The sequence below is a fragment of the Sus scrofa genome, chromosome 7, assembly GCF_054392235.1.
Source record: "Sus scrofa isolate SSC_HxYL_T2T_F1_AM1 chromosome 7, Sscrofa_HxYL_maternal_Yorkshire_Landrace_v2.0, whole genome shotgun sequence".
Lineage (NCBI taxonomy): Eukaryota > Metazoa > Chordata > Mammalia > Artiodactyla > Suidae > Sus > Sus scrofa.
Genome location: NC_139389.1, coordinates 33,685,087 through 33,704,997, shown reverse-complemented (window position 1 = coordinate 33,704,997; position 19,911 = coordinate 33,685,087). Strand labels below are relative to the sequence as shown.

Here is a 19,911-nt window from a genome sequence, read left to right as displayed (position 1 = left end):
GGTTAAAGTGTGGGTTAAGGATTGAATCTTGGGTTTGATCCTCACTCGGAAGCAAGAATAAAAAATGAAAAACACCAATGAAAGAGCATCAAACAAAGAGGAATAGAACAACAAAATAGGGGGAAGCCGAAAGAAGAGAGGGCTCCCATGAGAGGACTTCACATTTATTGAAGGAATGACTAATCAGCAGTTTTTAGACTTGTTTTTGCCATGGACTTCTTCGGCAATTTGGTAGAGCCTTTGGACCTTGTCTGACAATAATATTTGTAAGAGCATAAATAAAATACACAGTTTTCAAAATATTTAAAGAAATGTGTGATGACCTACTAATATGTGCTTCCTTATTAATATTTGTGTTTTTTAACTATTAAATGATTTCTTGGCAGATCTAACAACCCTTAACTGTGAAGGAAATATTTTGAGATATGTGTGATATGAAAATATTAACTGATGATGATTTCTCTTGAGGACCAGGTGATAGGTTCTGTTAGTACTACAAAGACTTGTTCTCGGGAGTTCCCGTCGTGGCGCAGTGGTTAACGAATCCGACTAGGAACCATGAGGTTGCGGGTTCGGTCCCTGCCCTTGCTCAGTGGGTTAACGATCCGGTGTTGCCGTGAGCTGTGGTGTAGGTTGCAGACGCGGCTCGGATCCTGCGTTGCTGTGGCTCTGGCGTAGGCCGGTGGCTACAGCTCCAATTGGACCCCTAGCCTGGGAACCTCCATATGCCGCCGGAGCGGCCCAAGAAATAGCAACAACAACAACAAAAGACAAAAAGACAAAAAAAAAAAAAAAAAAAGACTTGTTCTCTACCTTCATTAAATTTCAGTTAGTTAGTTAGATGTTCTTAAAGATCAGGATTCCCTTGCAGCACAGTAGGTAAAGTATCCGGCATTGTCACTGCAGTGGCCTGGGTTGCTGCTGTGGCACAAGTTTGATCCCTGGCCCAGGAACTTCCACATGCTGCAGGCATGGCCAAATAAATTAATTAATTAAATAAACATGGCTGTTTTTATTCCATCTAATAAGTTCATGGACCCCCGAATTTTATGGCATTTGGCCTGCAGGTTAAAAACCCCTGTTCTGGTTGAAAGATCTGCAGATAGGTGCGGAGAGAATGAAAACATGGGAAAAACTCCCTAATGTAATTGGGGATCATTACTGTTATCAGAGGGAATCTCTCTAGTCTGGTGATAGAATTCAGAGTATGGGGAACCTGAAAACCTAGGTTCAAGTGATTTGCACTGAATTTTGTAGCAAGGCAAAGAGCTAGCTTTATAGGAAGATTTACCTGGCTGCAGTGGGCACCACAGATTGGCTTTGGAGAGACTGGAAGTAGGTCAACTAGAACCTAAGCACACATTCAAGCATGAAATGAAAAGGAATAAAGTCACCACAGCATTAGAACTAATTGTACTAGAAAAGAACACAAACCTCACTGTGGTTCACAAGGTTCCACGTGGTCTCACTTCTTCCTGCCTCTGAGTCTCATATGCTGTCCTCTCTTGTTCACTAAATAGGCACCAGCCACACTGCTCTTTTTCACCTTCTGGAAGGAGCCGGCCACTTGCCTGCTTCAGGGCCTTATTCTTCTTCCTACTCTGCCTGCCTAACTCCTACTCCCCCTTCAGATCCCACCTCCGTATCACTAGGTTCCCCATTTCAGTTAGTCTCCCTTAGGGATCTCCGTTCTTTTCCTTCATAGTACATTTTATTTTATTTATTTCTTGGCCACACCCACGGTATGTGGAAGTTCCCAGGCCAGGGACTGAACTTATGCCACAGCAGTGCCCCAAGCTGCTGCAGTGACAGCATTAGATCCTTAACCTGCTGCACCACAAGAGAGCACCCATAGTACCTATTATAACCTTCTGTAGGTTTAGATGTTAAATGTCTCTATTTTCATTAGATTATAAGTTTGATGTTAGGTGTCTGGTCCTCAGCATACTGCCAGGTATATAGAGGGGTAATCAATAGATATTTGCTAAATAAATATATGAATGAACCTCTTTGAGCCACAGATGTCTTATTTCCATAAGGGGAATAATAAACCTTGTAAAGTAGTTGACAGGCTTGCTATATTCTAATGATGTAGCTAAAAGGGAAGAATGAGGGAGCCAGCTACTTGCTGAGAGGCTGAGCTGGGCAAGAAGGTAGAAGTGGGAGCTGGATGGCCAGGTTTACTCTGAAGTAGGGTGTGGCAGGGAGCGGGAAGGAGATGGGAAGAGTTGGGGGTGGGGGGATGCACCAAGAAGGCAGTGGCAGTGAAGGTGTTTGTAGGGTAGCCCACAGACATGGTAAGATTTGCTGTTGAAACATCCCTGCTAGATGGGGCAATCTATCATTCATCTAATGCTTGAGGCCTCTCCCAGGCCCAGCTTCAGCACCTACTAACAAACAGCCCATTTATTCATTCAATGAGTAGTCACTTGCTGGTGGGCCTTCTTGGCAGACGCTAAACATGTAAAAAAAGAACTGGACAAGATCCCTTGAGACCTTGTAGTAGGAGTGAGGTGACTTTGAAGAAGATGTAAACAGGATAATAATAGAATAAAAATGATGGTAGGAGTTCCCCTGTGGCACAGCAGTTTAAGGATCCAGCAATGACACTGCAGTGGCTCAGGTTGCTGCTGTGGCATGGATTTGATTCCTAGCCCAGGAACGTCCATATGCCACAGGCACAGGAAAAAAAAAAAAAAAAAAAAAAGATAATGGGAGGCTGGTGCAATGGGAACATACTGAAGAGGCCACTCATCTCCACTCTGGGTTCCAAGACTTCCTGAAGGAGGTGAGATTTCCTCTCAAAGGATATACAGAGATAAGTTAAGTGGTCCAGATCACTGAGGATCATGCTGAGGAAAGCAGACTGCAGAGAACTATTGAAAGGTTTTCATACAGAAGTGTGATGTGATCAACTGTGCCTAATAAAGAGATCCCCTTGGCAGCACTGGAAAATAAGAATAAGAGTGGAGACAGATCAAATGTAAGAAAATTTCAGGGAGTTCCCTGGTGGTCTAGTGGTTAGGATTTGGCACTTTCGCCATGGCAGCCCAGGTGATCCCTAGTCTGGGAACTGAGATCCCACATCAGATACATATATGCATGTATATAGTTGCAGTACCAGGAAAAGACAAGCAAACTAATGAGGGCCTGAACCAGTGGGAATGGAAGACAGACTCAAGAGATATGGAAGATGTAGAATTCATAGGACTTGGTCAAACCTTGAGTGAGAAGGTTTGAGGAAGATGAAGTATCAAGGTGGACTCCCATATTTGTGACTCATCTGATTGGATGGACCGTCAGTTTACACATTGGAGTCTTGAATATGGGAGCTGGAACGTGCTGGGAAGAGCAGGTAGTGAGTTTCATTTTGTAAATTCTGAGATAGAAGGACATTCAGTATAGTAATTTCTGAACTTAATTTGCCTAAGAATTCATTATTGGACATTCAACAGGAGTTCATGAGACATAAACTCATAAATAGAAAACTCACTAAATTTTTTAAAATGAAGGCACAGTTTGGAATTCTCTGGTGGCTCAGCATGTTAGGGATGTTATCACTGATGTGGCATGGGATCAACACCTAACCCCAGAACTTCCACATGCCATGGGTGAGGCCAAAAAAATCTGGCATTTAATTGGGAAATGTTTTTTTTTCTTTTGTCTTTTTGCCTTTTCTAAGGCCCCTCCCTTGGCATGTGGAGATTCCCAGGCTAGGGGTCTAATCGGAGCCGTAGCCACTGGCCTAAACCAGAGCCACAGCAACATGGAATCTGAGCCTCGTCTGTGACCTACACCACAGCTCACAGCAATGCCAGATCCTTAACCCACTGAGCAAGACCAGGGAAGGAACCCGCAACTTCATGGTTCCTAGTCGGATTCGCTAACCACTGCGCCACAACGGGAACTCCTAATTGGGAAATGTTGTCTGAGCATTAATGCACAGACTGAAACTCATGTTTATGCCTCAGGCGATCTAATGCAATTGTCTGGGATGTCATATGTTCAGGATAGCTGTATCAACGCGGTTGTTTGGTTTGTGATAGTCCTCCCTTCTCTGGGAATAGCTCTGATACACAGAAGTGCTGTTGTGCCTGACCACTGTCATTGATCCAGAAGTACACACGGAAGTCAGATCGTCTCTCCCAGCAATGTGAAACGTGAAAGATAGGGGCAGGAGGCCTTTGAAGGAGAGGCACATTAATGGGCAACTCAATCCCTGTTGCTAAGGCCCCAGTGGATCCCTTTCCTGAGACAAGCTTATTCCACTCTTCCTTTGATTTTGTGAGCCAGCTCAGTATCTATTCAAGAAACTGATCTTTTCTTTTTCTTTTTCTTTTTTTTTTCCCTAGGGCCGCTCCCACGGCATATGGAGGTTCCCAGGCTAGGGGTCAAATCGGAGCTGCAGCCCCCGGTCTACGCCAGAGCCCACAGCAACGCAGGATCTGAGTCTCGTCTGCAACCTACACCACAGCTCACGGCAACGCCGGATCATTAACCCACTGAGCAAGGCCAGGGATCGAACCTGCAACCTCATAGTTCCTAGTCGGATTCGTTAACCACTGCGCCACGACGGGAACTCTTTCTTTTCTTTTCTTTTTTTTTTTTTAATGGCCATAACTGTGGCATATGGAAGTACCCAGGCTAGGGGCTGAATCAGAGCTGCAGCCGCAGACCTATGCCATAGTCACGGCAATGACAACACCAGATCCAAACCACATCTGCAACCAATGCCACAGTTTGAGGCAACGCTGGATCCTTAAAATACTTAACCCACTGAGTGAGGCCAGGGATTGAGCCTGAATCCTCACAGGGACAACAGCCACAGCCACAGTAGGAATGCCATAAATCACCCCTTTAAAAGTTAAGTTAGGAGTTCCCATTGTGGCTCTGTGGGTTAAGAGCCTGACTAATATCCATGAGGATATAGGTTCAATTCCTGGCCTAGCTCAGTGGGTTAAGGATCAGGCATTGCCGTAAACAACAGTGTAGGTTGTGGATTTCACTTGGATCCAGTGTTGCTGTGGCTGGGGCAGAGGCCTGCAGCTGCAGCTCTGATTTGACCCCTAGCCTGGGAACTTCCATATGTCGCAGATGTGACCCTTAAAAAAAGGGGCGGGGGGGGGGGAGTTAAGTTAGTCAGAAGTGGTTTCTGTTGCTTGCAACCAAAATAGCCTTATTAAACATGATACATTATTGCACAATAAAATTACTATGTAAATGTGTTTGGTGTTTTATTACATCTGTGCTGAAATAAATTTTAAAATAAAAAAATTGCTACTATCAGATTTACATTTTCAAAAACGTCTTGAGGGATACTGCTTTGTGGGGAATACGGTTTGACAACTGCTATTGCTCAACATCCAGGTGGAGATGCACATAGACAAGGTCCTACCGTATAGCACAGAGAACTATTCAATGTCCTGATAAACCACACAGAACTTTTTTTATTATTATTTTAGGGCTGTACCTGCAGCATATGGAAGTTCCTGGGCTAGGGGTTGAATCAGAGCTGCAGCTGCCAGCTTACACCACAGCAACACCAGATCCATCTGAGACCTGCCGTAATGCCAGATCCTTAACCCACTGAGGGAGGCCAGGGAACGAACCTGCAACCTCATGGTTCCTAGTCGGATTCGTTTCCACTGCGCCATGATGGGAACTCCCGGTTTACAGTGTCTTACAGAAAAAGTTTGCTCACCCTGGTTTAGAACTCTAGGTGGCTGTGTGCCATCTCTTTCCCCCGACAGTTCTGATGATGTCCATAAACTTGCTTTCTACTTCCCTTAGGGGCTGAATCTTCCCACGTCAGGAACTGCGGTGGGTTACCCCACAAAGGATGGGACATAAGGAAAATGTTCTCCTGATTTTTTGGAGTGTAGGACAATAGTTTCCAAGCCTACCCCAGCCCTGGCGTCCTGCCAGCCCTGCCACGTGCACACTCACACTCAAGTACACATAGGCACTCTTCAGCATTTCAGAACTCACGGCCTGTGGTGGGGCTGGTGTTGTTTGGGGCTGTTACTGCTGCTGTTGTTTGTTTCTCAAAAGGGAGTATGGATTTTGAAAGGACCATATGCATCTAGGGGCATTTCTAAGATTACTTTGTTGCCACATTCGATGGTTCTCACTGCCCCTTCCCCCACCCCTTCTGTCTGTCATCTTCTCTATACACTGACAGTTTCTTCTTCACCTCCCACAGACTTCTCAGCCCACTGCAATCTGGAGTCGACTCCCACGACAACACAGAAAGTGCTCTCAATACAGCCGTCAACCATCTCATAATTACCAGATCTAAGGACACTTTCTAGAACTCCCCTGAGTTATGAGCAGCATGGGATGATGCTGATCTTGCCCGTCTTCGTAGAACACCTCAATTTCCCTGAATCCGCTGCTTCTTTGTTCTTCTCTTAGCTCTCTGGATGCTCCAAGTGCCACCAGAGTCTTGGAAATTAGTGCATTTCAGTGACCTGGTCATTATCTAGTGCCAGTGCCACACCCACCCTCTTCTACTGTGTTCTGGACGGCTCAGCCTAGGTGTCTACGAGGTGTGCATTTGCCAGTCTTCCTGGCCAGTTGGCTTCCTGTTAGAGCCTCCCAATGGAAGATCAGAGGGCAGGAGAAACCAAGGAGAGCTTCCTGCTTTAGTTTCTAACAGACGGGCGGCTCCTGGAAGAGATAGCAGCAGCAAGAATGGATGTTTCTGGACGCCAGCTTCGTAGGCAAAGGCAGTCCCTTCTCCATGATCCAGTCTTGATGGAGATGCCACCTTTTTGGTAGACCCCGAAGTGACTGTGACACTGTCTCCCCCAGGTCGACAGAAAGTGCAGACATGGAGTCCAGCCCAAGGGCAACAGCAACTTCTGATTTGCAAGTATTCCTCTTTCCTATTTGCACCTCCAGCCTCTCTCTTTTCCCCCTCTTGCATTTCTTGCTTTTGAACACCTTTGTAAGTTAAATTCCCTCAGTCTGAAATACCAAGAATGATCCCACATTCCTGACCGGATCCTGGAGCATAAGTGGTAGGAGGTTGGGGTATGAAGCCAACCAGGCTTATGTCCTCGTGTCACTTCACGCTCCCTGTGCACAGTCTACATGGGTGATCTTATCCAGGGTCTCTGCTTTACCATTTGGGCCAAAGGCTCCCAAATTAAGATTTGCAGCCCACACCTGAGATCCATGCCCACCTACCTCATGGCTCCTGGTGGATGTCACAGTGGCACCTCATCTTCAACACTAAGCTGAACTTATTCTCTTCTTCATCAAACCTGCTTCTATGACATCCTTTTCTATTTCAAGTCAGTCAATCACTGATCACCCACCCAGCCCTCCAAGCTGAAAAAACTTTGCTGTTATCTCTCCTGGACCTCTCCACATCTAATCAGCAGCCAAGCCCTTTCGATTAGACGTCCTAATTACATCAATATTCAACTCCCTCCATTGCCTCTGTTCATATCCTAATTCAGGCTCTTATGTCTCACCTAAATTATTGCCATGCAACTACCAGAGGGCAGTGTGTATATATGGGTGTGTGCAAATTTTAATTTTGATGTAACATGCATCAAAAGTACCACACATGGACTCTTGACCAGCAGTTTTGCCTCAATTTCAGGCTCCATTCCATTTTTGAAATATCAGGACAATCTTCCCAAAATGTTAAAAATGATTGTGTCACTCCTCATTTTTAATATGTCTGTCATCTGCTAGACAGCCTCCCAAGGAGGCTGTAACTCCTTGGGAGTTCTCTTGGTGGCTCAGCAGTTAACAAACCTGACTAGGACCCATGAGGATGCAGGTTCGATCCCTGGTTTCACTCAGTGGGTTAAGGACCCCCAGTTGCTGTGGCTGTGGTGTAGGCCAGCAGCTGTAGCTCTGATTTGCCCCCTAGCCTGGAAACTTGACATGCTGCAGGTGCAGCCCTAAAAAGCAAAACAAAAGCAAAAACAAAACACCCTCGTTGTAGCCTAACAGAGCCTATGTGATCTGGCTCCTGCCTAAGTTCCTAGCTTATCAGTCCCCCCTGGTCCCCTGCCAGTTACCAAACAGGGACTCATGAGCAGCCTCTGCAAAGTTCACATCCAACTATACAAGAGGTCTCCAAAGGAAGGAGCTATGAATGCCTTTGACCTTCACGCATTTGCCTACCCCTTTGCTCTGGAATGCTTTTCTCTTCCCTCATGTGCTGCTGGTCTGTTTTTCCTTCAAGCTCTTAGAGGCCTTCCTGATTATGTCCCACCTCTTCCTCCACGGTCATAAAATCACAACTTCCAGAACACCTGGCTCATTCCTATTTGAATACATTACATTGTGTCTAATTACGTATCCAGCCATCCCATCCCACCCCCACTGCCACTTAGACTCTAAACTCTTTGAAGGCAGGGATGTGCCTTCATCTTTGCATTTCTAGCACTGAGCCTGATACCTAACACTTGTTAAATGTGCCGTATATGTCTGCAGAGTGAAGAGAGCTAAAGCCTGAGGAAGAAGAATCTTTGTGAGAAAGAGTGGGGACTGGGAGGGAGAGGCAGAGTCTGAAGAGCCCTGAGGGGTTTCTGTGGGAAACGAGCTTTCCCAGTTCAGCGTTTGGCCACGGGGCGGTGCTGCTCTGAATGACAGCCTGGAAGGATCCCCACCAGGAGGCAGACATTCCTCCTCTGCCTACCCAGCCCAGCCACACACCCCACTCTGGCCTGGTAAGAGAGCCAAGTCTTAAAGAGGTTGCTTGCTTTAGGTGTCTCCCCAGCAACTAATGATGTTCACCCCTATGCTCTCCTGTGATTGGCTTAGTGAGAACGGCAAGGGCAGTTATGGGAAGTGAGCTGGTGAACCATGATCTGGGAAGGGACCTGGGGGACCTGGGTTAGCTAGTTAGTAGCTCCTAACCCACTGTGAGGATATGGATCATGAGCTGAGCCAGGGAGCTGCACTGCTACGGCTGCTACACCTTCTGTGGCTGCTGCCCCACTCCTGGACTGCCCCCGAAGGTATGACGGCACCTGCCCTTTGCTTCTCTCCTGATTGCCTGAGAGCCTAGGGAGGCAACCCAGGGTATCTGCAAAGGAACCTTGTGTTTGTAAGCAGTGTGTGTGTTATAAGAGAGTGGAAACAGTAGCAGAATGGGGGAAGAGAGCTCTGGTGGATGCATGGCCAACGATATCAGAGGCAATTCATATGTCCCATTTAAGACAATCTCTTCAAGCAGAGCTTTTTTTTTTTTTTTTTTTTTGCTTTTCAGGGCTGCACCGGCATATGGAAATTCCCAGGTTAGGAGATTGAACTGGAGCTGTAGCTGCCAGCCTACACCACAGCCACAACCACACAAGATTCTTAACCCACTCACTGATCAAGGCCAGGGATTGAATCTGCAGCCGCATGGACTAGTTGGATTCTTAACCCGCTGAGCCACAAGGGGAACTCCTAAAGCAGAGATTATTACATCCATTTTATAGATGAAGAAAATGAGACTTAGCGTGTAAGTAACTTGTGCAAGTTTACACAGTTGGAAAGTGGGAGAGCTGGGATTTGAACAAAACAAGTTATTTCCACTGTTCCTGCTTAGGAGTCTGCTCTGCACTCTGTCATCAATTCACCCTTGGTTTTTAAAAACGCTTTTGACTTTATTGGTCCTTAGTTTCCTTCTCTGAAAAGGATGGGGCAGAATGGAGAATAATCTGGAAGATCCCTCTTACTTGAACTATCATTCTGGGTATTGGATTTTGAGTAGAAGATTTCCTGCTGGCCAGGAGTTGCAAAGAATGGGAATTATTGGGAGTTCCTTTTGTGGCTCAGTGGCAATGAACCTGACTAGGATCCATGAGGACACAGGTTCAATCCCTGGCCTCGCCCAGTGGGTTAAGCATCTGGGCATTGCCGAGAGCTGTGGTGTAGGTCGCAGATAAGGCTCATATCCCACGTTGCTGTGGCTGTGCTGTAGGCTGGCAGCTGCAGCTCCAATTGGACCCCTAGCCTGCAAGGTTTGCAGGGTTGAGGGAAGGGAAGATATTTTCAGAGAGGCCTAGTGTTAATGAAGTGGCTGAAAAGAAGCCTGGAGACTGACTTTTCAGTCTACCATGTGTGTCTGAGGATAGGATGGGGACAGTGTCACCTAGGGCTTAGGGAGGCCAAGCCATTCTTCACTCACCCAGGTGAAGACTGGGGAACCCACCCAGCCCCTTCACACGTCAGTACGATGGCCTCCTGGAAATTAGACTAAGGCCTTCCTTTTGGGAGAGTGTAGCCCTGTGCCAGGATGCATGGTTTGGGGAGCAGAATGCAGGCTAGATTTCAGCTGCCTTTTACCTCCTTGGCTGGGTGCCTTTGTGCACAAAGCACAACCAACATTGTGACTCTGAATCTGTCACTTTAGGCAGGAGAGCTTTTTTGCTTTTCTCAACTTTAGACAGTTGGCCTTTGTGTGTGTGTGTGTGTGTGTGTGTGTTTTAGGGCAGCGTATGGAAGTTCCCAGGCTAGGGATCAAATCAGAGCTGCACCTACCAGCCTACACCACAGCCACAGCAACGCCTGATCCAATGTGCATCTGCTATCTACACCACAGCTCATGGCAACGTGGGATCCTTAACCCACTGAGCAAGGCCAGGGATCAACCCTTATCCTCATGTATACTAGGCGGGTTCTTAACCCACTGAGCCACAATTGGAACTCCTGATAGCTGGCCCTTTATAGGCTAGGGAAGTCTGGAGAGACCCCTTAATTTTCTTTCTTTCTTTCTTTTTTTTTTTTTTTTTTTTTTTTTGTCTTTTTGTCTTTTCTTGAGCCGCTTCAGCGGCATATGGAGGTTCCCAGGCTAGGGGTCGAATCGGAGCTGTGGCCGCCAGCCTACACCAGGGCCACAGCAACGTGGGATCCGAGCAGCATCTGAAACCTACACCACAGCTCACGGCAACACCAGATCCTTAACCCACCGAGCAAGGCCAGGGATCGAACCCACAATCTCATGTTTCCTAGTCGGATTCGTTAACCACTGCGCCACAACGGGAACTCTGAGACCCCGTGATTTTCTTTATCGTCCCCATTGGGAGGGAGAGCCTAGGTGACAGACACAGGAGGGGTTATGACCCACCTCTACTGGCTCCCACCTCTCTAAACCCCACCCTGTCTCTCTTGCAGCTCCTGCTCCAGGGTGGAGGGATGAGCTGCAAAACCACACGTTCCAGTACACAATGTACTGCCAGGATGGGAATCCCGAAGTGGGACTCTCCGAGGTCTATGATGGGGACCAGCTTTTCTCCTTCAACTTTTCCCAGAACATCCGAGTGCCTCGCCTGCCTGAATTTGCGGACTGGGCTCACCAGATTGAAGACACTCCTGCCATTTTCTTTGACAAAGGATTCTGCCGAGAGATGATCGAAAAAGTTGGCCCACTGTTTGAAGGGAAAATCCCAGTGTCTAGAGGTCAGGGGTTTTTGGGGGGGGGGATGAGGGGGTGAGTGGGCTTCACTCTTCACCTGAATTATACACTGAATTACTCCCCTTCTCATCAGCTCCCCATCTCTCAGGCTTTCTGCTCCCCCCACCCCAGGACCTTGATATTTCTGCCACTCATGGTTTGCCCTCTATTTTTGTTGTGGGGCAAAAGACAAGACCCTAGGAACTTGTCTTCCTCGAAACTATTTATTGAACTCGATGAATTCAATAGGGACCCCTGGATGTCTACCGAGTATCATTAGCCCTTGTGCTACAACGCTTAGCAAGATGGGAGGGGAGCATGGAAGTGTCTGAGGATGTGCCTGCGTTTTAATGGGAAGACAGCACTGATCCGACACCAAAGTGAGGTCTAGATAGGAAGTGCGGCAGGAAGTAGCCGGGAGGAAGACCTTCTCAGAGCCTGCATCATCTCTCCTCCCCAAAGCCCATGCCCTTTGACCCAGTCTCTGCCCTCCCTTCCGTATGCTGCGTCCCCTCCACACAGGGATGTCGCCTAAGCTCCTGGCGTCTTTCCCTCACACCTCAATCCCTTCGCAGGGTTACCCATCGCTGAGGTGTTCACGCTGAAGCCCCTGGAGTTTGGCAAACCCAACACACTGGTCTGTTTTGTCAGTAACCTTTTCCCACCCGCACTGACGGTGACCTGGGAGCATCACTCTGCTCCTGTGGAAGGAGTCGGGCCCACTTTCGTCTCCGCCACGGATGACCTCAGCTTCCAGGCCTTTTCTTATTTAAACTTCACACCGACACCCTCTGACCTTTTCTCCTGCGTCGTGACTCATGAGCTCGACGGCTACGTAGCAATCTCTTACTGGGGTGAGACCCTTCTTTCCTGGAAAATTGGTTTCTTGGGGGGGGGCGCGGCAAAAAAGACCCACGGGGGGGCTTCTTTTTCCACTCGGCCCTTGTTTCTCCCTCTGAGCCCACCTCAACTTTCCATGCCTCAGTTTCTCCCTCTGAGCCCACCTCAACTTTCCATGCCTCAGTTTCTCCCTTGTCATCCTAGACACCCACCACTCACGGCTTCCCCCGGGCCTCCAGGCTGACCTCCTCCCGCTTTTTCCAGTGCCCCAGAATGCGCTGCCCTCAGACCTCCTGGAGAACGTGCTGTGTGGCGTGGCCTTTGGCCTGGGTGTGCTGGGAATCATTGTTGGCTTAGTCCTCATCATCTACTCTCGGAAGCCTTGCTCAGGTCGTACCTCAGGGCATCTGGGGTGTGGAGACAAAGGCGCATGCGCGGAGGGAGGGGCGCAGGACTATCCTGCAACATGGGGAGCACCCCCACCGAGCCTTGGACCCTTGGGTGGCGAGGCCTGTCTCGGGCACCGTGGGACATCCTCTTAGTTGAGGTCTCAGTGCCACACACCCCGTTATAGATCACAAGAGTGGCTCTGAGCGGGAGAGGAGTGACGGTGGGAGGTGCAGGCAGGACGCCGGGAGTTGATGGGGAGTCAAGGAGAGATCAACTTCTGTGGGGTGTGTTGCAGGCTGGGAGGGGCCTTTGAGGAAGAGGAGGACCCACTGAAGGGTCTCCTCCATCCTTCTCTCTCCTCAGCCTGATTCTCCCTGACCAGAGTCCGGTGCCAGCAGCTGCAGTCATCCAAGCAGGAGGCATTCAGCTTTCTCACCTCCTGCCTAGGATCTCTCCTTCTCAGAGCAGAAGTCCTTGGGACGCTGCGCGCGCCTGCTCTGCTCTCCGTGGTACTGGATCCAGGGGACCCCCCGAGTGGCCTTCCTATCCCTACGACATCACTGCCATGTCAAGGCAATAAATCTCATTTTTTAATATCGGTGTGGCTCTTTTTTAATTCATTATATTTATTTCTGGATGTTTTAACTTGAGTAGGTTGTCATTTCCAATCCAGTATGCCCTAACCTGAACACAGCTTTGCCTTCCTTAGGGAGAGAAATGGGAAAACCCCTACTCCTCAGCCGACTCCCCTGCTCTGGTCTCAGCCCAACAGGATGGCTTTCACTCCTATCAGTTTGTGCAAAATATGGGAGAAGTGAAAGCAGAACCACTTTCTGATAATCTGCTCGCAAAATGGTGGAAGAAGCTGCTCCAGAGGTTTTTTTGCCCTTTACTGTTTATGAAAATGTTTACGCCTAGTCTAGGCTGCCTTAAGAAATATATAACTGGGGAGTTCCCACTGTGGCTCAGCGGGTTATGAACCTGACTAGTATCCATGAGGATGCAGTTTCGATCCCTAGCCTCACTCAGTGGGTTAAAGATCTGGCGTTGCCGTGACTATGGTATAGGCTGGCAGCTGCAGCTCCCATTCTGACCCCTAGCCTCCTAGGAACTTTTTTAAAGGCCGCAGATCCGGCCCTTAAAAATATATATATGTGTGTGTGTCTGTGTGTGTAAAACTGCCTCATATATGTGTGTGTGTGTGTGTGTGTGTAAAACTGCCTTCAACCTTCACCATAGTTGGGAAAACAAGAGCTCAAAAGTGGGAAAAATAAGGGTTCAGATGTTAGTCTGAATTCAGTCATACTCATTTCTTGAAAACAGTAATAACCAAGCTCCTGACGTGAAGTGTGAGCATCCTGGAAGGACCCAGAATTCACGTGTCCTTCCAAACGATTTGTTCTTTGGTCTGAGAACTGCTGTCCTGGTGGGGCAGGGCAGGGAGGTGGTGAGGGCAGGGGGCACCTGACAAGTGGTAGTAACTTATTTGCATATGCTTTGTTTCTTGCTTTCTGTGGAGTCAGAAGTTGTTTTGGAGGAGAGGGTGGCATGAAGATTGTGAGAGAAATTAGCCTCGTATTGGTGAAAGGGTCTCCATGCTTTGTTTTGGATCTGAATCTAATCTCAGGGAAAATATCCACTTGTTCCCAGGACTTGGCACCTCCTCCGAACCATCTCATTTCTAAGAGCAGCATGTGTGCTGGTTAAGAGTATGGGCTTCGGAAACACACCGCTGGGAATTCAACCGTGACTGTCACTTTTTAGCTGTGTGCCCTCGGGCTAGTTACAGAACTTTTCTGTGCCTTGGTAGCATTTTTTGTAAAAGGGTGACGATAATGGTGCTGAAGAAATATGTTGTTAAGGAGTTCCCGTCGTGGCTCAGTGGTTAACGAATCCAATTAGGAACCATGAGGTTGCAGGTTTGATCCCTGGTCTTGCTCAGTGGGTTAAGGATCTGGCATTGCCATGAGCTGTGGTGTAGGTCGCAGATGTGGCTTGGATCCCGCGTTGCAGTGGCTCTGGCGTAGGCCGGCGGCTATAGCTCTGATTCGACCCCTAGCCTGGGAACCTCCATGTGCTGCAGGAGAGGCCCTAGAAAAGGCAAAAAGACAAAAAAAAAAAAAAAAAAAAAAAAAGAAGTTTGTTGTTAAGCTTAAGTAACATCTTGTAGAATGCGTGGAACAGTGTTTGGCACGTAGAAAAGGCACTCAGTAACTTAGCAAGGATTTTCATGAGGGAACTTAGCAGCATCACTAACTTCTCTCCTGGAAACAACTTTTTTTTTTTTTTTTTTTGTCTTTTCTAGGGCCACACCTGCGGCATATGGAGGTTCCCAGGCTAGGGGTCTAATCGGAGCTATAGCCGCCGGCCTACGCCAGAGCCACAGCAACTCGGGATCTGAGCCGCGTCTGCAACCTACACCACAGCTCATGGCAATGCCAGATCGTTTATCCACTGAGCGAGGCCAGGGAACCGGCAATGAACCTGCAACCTCATGGTTCCCAATTGGATTCGTTAACCACTGCACCACGACGGGAACTCCCTGGAAACAACTTTGAATCTACCTTCAATCCCCCTGAGATTTTTCTCTTTTTCTTTTCCCTTTACTATTCTACATCTGTCTCTGCTTTCTAGTTCTTCCTGATTTTGATTTCTCTCTCTCCATTTTCCAACTTATCCAGAAATTTCCTGCCAGTCAAGACTTAAAATCGCTTTTATTATGCTGTGTCACATCACCTCTCTGGGCCTCAAACTCCTCATCTGTAAAATGATGGGCTTGGTTAGGTGCTCTCTGATCAAGCATTTTATGTTATTGTTACTTATAACAGCGGAGAAACATTCAAAACCCTTTCTAGTCTGGTGCCCCCATCCTTTTTTTTTAGGCCATACCTGCAGCACATGGAGGTTCCCAGGCTAGGGGTTGAATTGGAGCTGCAGCCACAGCCACAGCCCTAGCAATGCAGGATCACAGCCAAGTCTTCCACCTACACCACAGCTCACAGCAACATTGCATCCTTAATCCACTGAGGCCAGAGATCAAACCCGCATCTTCATGGATACTAATCAGGTTTGTTACTGCTGAGCCATGATGGGAACTCCATCCTGTGCCCCCCCCCCAACCCCACTTCTAATTAAAAAATATGACCCACTCTTTCCAGCAGGAATCCTGTTCTTGGATGAATCAGTGTCCGCCATTCTTCCTGGGTAGTAAGTATCATGTCTGTCTTCCCTTTAGGGAATCTGCCCAGATTTTTTTCCTCTTACTGGAATGCCTTCTTTATTCTGCTCAACTTATTCCATCTTAACCAATTCCGTAGATCCAAACCCAGCCCCACCTTTGCCATGAACCTCTTTCTGATCCTCCAGCCCTAACAGAGCCTTACGGAACTCTTCCGAGACTTACACCCTCCCAGATATGCTGCCTTGTTTTGTGTGCGAATTTTTTTTTTCACAACTAGTTGGTAATTTCAGTAATTCAGGGACCATAACAGTTTACACTCTCACCAACACAGCAAAGTAGTTCTCACCTTGCAAAGTAGTTCTATTCAAAGTAGTTCTCTTTATTGTCACTAATACTTGAAAGTATTTGACTTTCAAATAATACGGTGGATGTAAAGTTGGTATCACGTTTTGCCTTTTTCTCATTACTAGTGAGGCTGGATATCTTCTACATTTCTCTCTCTCTCTCTCTCTCTCTGTGATTTGCTGATTTATATCTTTTACCCATCTTAAACTTTGTTTTTTTTTTTCTTGTGAATTTGTGGGGATTTCTGATAGATTCTATATGGTAATTTTATGTCAGTATACATATTGTAAACACCTCCTTTCACTTTTGCTGTTCATCAATTAAATTTGTATACAGTTCCTCCCCAAATAGAATTATTTCATTTTGACAATTAGAACCCTCATGGTTTGTGCTTTTATAATCTTTAGAAATCCTTTCAAACCACAAGGCAGTAAAGTTAAAATTCTTGAGGGAACATAAAGTCATAAAGTGATTCTCTATTTTCTCAATGAGGACATTTTAAAAGTGTTTTTTCTTTTCTTTTTTTCTGGCCACATCCTCAGCATGTGGAAGTTCCCTGGCCAGGGATGGAAATGGCCTCACAGGGGTGACCAGAGCCACTGCAGAGACAATACTGGATAGTTAACTCCTATTTTAATAGGTTTTTGACCAGCTCAAGATATAGTTTTAGGTAGACAGAGTTATAAAGAAGTTGTCAAATGTTTGCTAACTGCCTTTATTTAGTTATTGACTCACAAATTTAAAATAACATTTTATAGCTTAATATGTTAATATAGGCAAATTGCTATTTCCACTCTCATATTTCATAAAACAATTTTTATTCTCATTCTTCTCGTGTATTTATTTTTGTATTATGCTAATGACTTCTGAATTCTTTTGTTTATTTAAAAAATAAATCAATTTATTTAAACCAAAAAAAAAAAAACAAGAAAAACCACACCCAACATTTCTCCCACCTCCTGCACCCTGTCTCTGGCAACCATGAATCTGTTCTCTGTTTCTATAAGCTTCGCTTTTCTGGGTCTGTTTTGGTTTTGGTTTTGGTTTTAGCATTCCACATATAAAAAGATCACACAGTATCTTTCTTTCTCTACCTGACTTATTTCACATCACAGAATGCCCTCGTCTTTCACCCATGTGGGATCCGAGCCGTATCTGCGACTTACACCACAGCTCACAGCAACTCTGGATCCTTAACCCACTGAGTGAGGCCAGGGATCAAACCCTCGTCCTCACGGATGCTAGTTGGGGTCACTAACCACTGAGCCACGATGGGAACTCTAGGAGTATGTGGTCTTGAAAAAACATTGAAAGGAGTCACAAGTGTGGTCTCATGCTCTTGGTTTTAAATTACGAATGATAGACAGATTGGATAATTTTTGAGTTTACAAAATGGAGACTTGAGTTAAAATGATCTGTCCAGAAGAGGAACCCGAGAATGTACAGGGAGCAATGCTAGGAAGAGGTATATTGTATTGTCATGATCATACTCAGAAAAAGCATTAGACTGCATTGGTGACTTTCTTCCATGTGCAATGCCAACGACGTTCCTGTAGCTGGGTTTTATTTTAGCCAGTCCAGGTACCTGATAGACCCCCAACAGCACCTGTAACATCGCCAGGCTTGTGCAGTTACAGGTCAAGACCACAGTGCCAACTGCCTTCCTCTTTTCCCACTTGAATCCAGCCCACCTCCAGACTCCCCCAAGGGAGAGGACATCCTGTCATACCCATAACCACAATGACTTCTCGTTCCTCTTTTAAGTCCACTGGCCTTATCGCGTACTTGCTTTAACATAAACTCTTTTCTTTCGAGATGTTTGTTCTCACTCTCCCACCAACCTCTAAGTGAACGACATGGGGCAGAGAAGACATCTCTTACTCTTGGGATTCCCTGTAAAACTTTGCACAAAGACACCGTGGTTTGTCCACTTCTGGCCTATGGTGGCCGGGCTAGAGGGAGCGGCAGCAGGCAAGGAGAGGACTCACTCTTTGGGCCTTTCTGTCGTGGCAGTAAAGGAGGGACAGCACATGGGAAGCTGGCGGGAATTCCCAAGCATCTCCAGCCCTGGTGCTACATAAATAGTTATCCCATCAGCAGCAATGGACAGGACAATTGAAATACACTTTGGGGTCGACTGGAAGGTGGGGGTGTGCTGGTGAGGATAGAGCTGTCTGTTAAAAAAAGTAGGGTTAGGAGGAAGAGGGGAAGGAAGAAACTGCTTCGCTGAGCACAGGTCTCCGGGTTTTTCTGTCCTACTCGATTCTACCATTCACCCTCAGTTTTCTCATTAATAGAGAAGTGAAATCTTCTGCATTTCCTGCTGTTGCCTTCTGGAAGGTTTCACATCTCCTTTGGCCGCCAGAGCAGAGATCCAGACACGAGAGGGAACTCGCTGAGCCTCAGCCACACTGTGTCCTGTGCCAGAGCCGGCTTTTGCAGGCATGGAAAAGGATCCCATGACCTGATTCCTGTGAGGTTAGGCTCCCCGCCTACCTGGGCGGGGAGGGAGGAGAGGTGGAAGGGGGAAGTGTGCCTGTGTGCAGGAGAATTCACACCCTTCTGAAACTGTCAAAAGAGAAAGTGGAAGAGACTCTGGGTCCAAGAGCAGAAGGAACTCTGAGAATCGGAAACATAAGACTTAGAAGGAGGGGATGGCTCTTCCCTTTTTCCTTTTCTCAGTGGAGGTAGCCACTAGCTACCTTTATGTGGCTTATCTCAATCCCAGGATGTCGTGAGTGTGTGTGTATGTGTGTGTGTGTGTGTTTACCTGGAGACCTTGATTGTGACTCTTTGGACCTGTTCTCAAAATTGTAATATGAGGACAATTAACATATCTTTTAAGATTAAGTGATGAAACTAACACAACAATATAAATCAACTAACCTCCAATACAATTTTTGTTTGTTTATTTTTTGGGCACACCTGCGGCATGAGGAAATTCATCTGCCAGGGATTGGACCTGTGCCACCGCAGTGACAACACCAGATCCTTAACCCACTGAGCCACCAGGGAATTCCTCCAACAAGAATTTTTAAAAGGAAACTTAAAAAAAAGAAATTTGACTATTTTTATATAACAACTATAGCATACAGTTACATTTAAGTGTAACATTTGACTTTGAGCATTTGTCTCCCATCCAGAAAATCAGAGGACACATTTTCTGAGACAATAAGAAGGGAAGGAGTTCCCTTCATGGCTCACTGGTTAAAGAATCCGACTAGGAACCATGAGGTTGCGGGTTCGATCCCTGCCCTTGCTCAGTGGGTTAAGGATCTGGTGTTGCCACGAGCTGTGGTGTAGGTCGCAGATGCGGCTCAGATCTGGCATTGCTGTGGCTCTGACGTAGGCTGGTGGCTACAGCTCCAACTGGACCCCTAGCCTGGGAACCTCCATATGCCACGGGGGTGGCCCTAGAAAAGACAAAAAAAAAGAAGGGAAGAAGGTGTCAGAAGTCAAATCTGAGAGCGAAAACATACTGTCAGTCTTCCACTCTTCTAACCTTTTCTGTACCAAATCTAATTAACGTAAATTAATAAATATTATTATTAACAAAACTATAGTTTCTTTAAAGGTGAACAGAATATTAAATGAGAGAGCATGTAAAGGGTCTACTGAGCACAGTATCTGCCACAAAGTAGAAGCTTAACAAATTTTGGACTCCCCTCCCCCATTTTCTGCCCATTCAACACATTTGATGGTTCATTTAGAGAAGTTAAAACACAGAACAGTCTTATAACCAAGTGGG

At 46.7% G+C, this 19,911-nt stretch overlaps 2 protein-coding genes across 3 annotated transcripts in view; both read left to right on the top strand.

The window, feature by feature from the left end:
* TAP1 (transporter 1, ATP binding cassette subfamily B member) overlaps positions 1-19,911 on the top strand; it is a 682,515-nt gene that overhangs the window by 598,853 nt on the left and 63,751 nt on the right. The window lies entirely within an intron of this gene.
* Positions 8,842-13,231, top strand: SLA-DMA (SLA-DM alpha chain). 2 transcript variants are annotated; one of them, NM_001113705.1, is given in 5 exon segments: positions 8,842-8,984; positions 11,128-11,412; positions 11,983-12,261; positions 12,512-12,637; positions 13,001-13,231. In NM_001113705.1, coding segments are annotated over 5 exon segments (783 nt in total). In that variant the 5' UTR covers positions 8,842-8,896; the 3' UTR covers positions 13,006-13,231.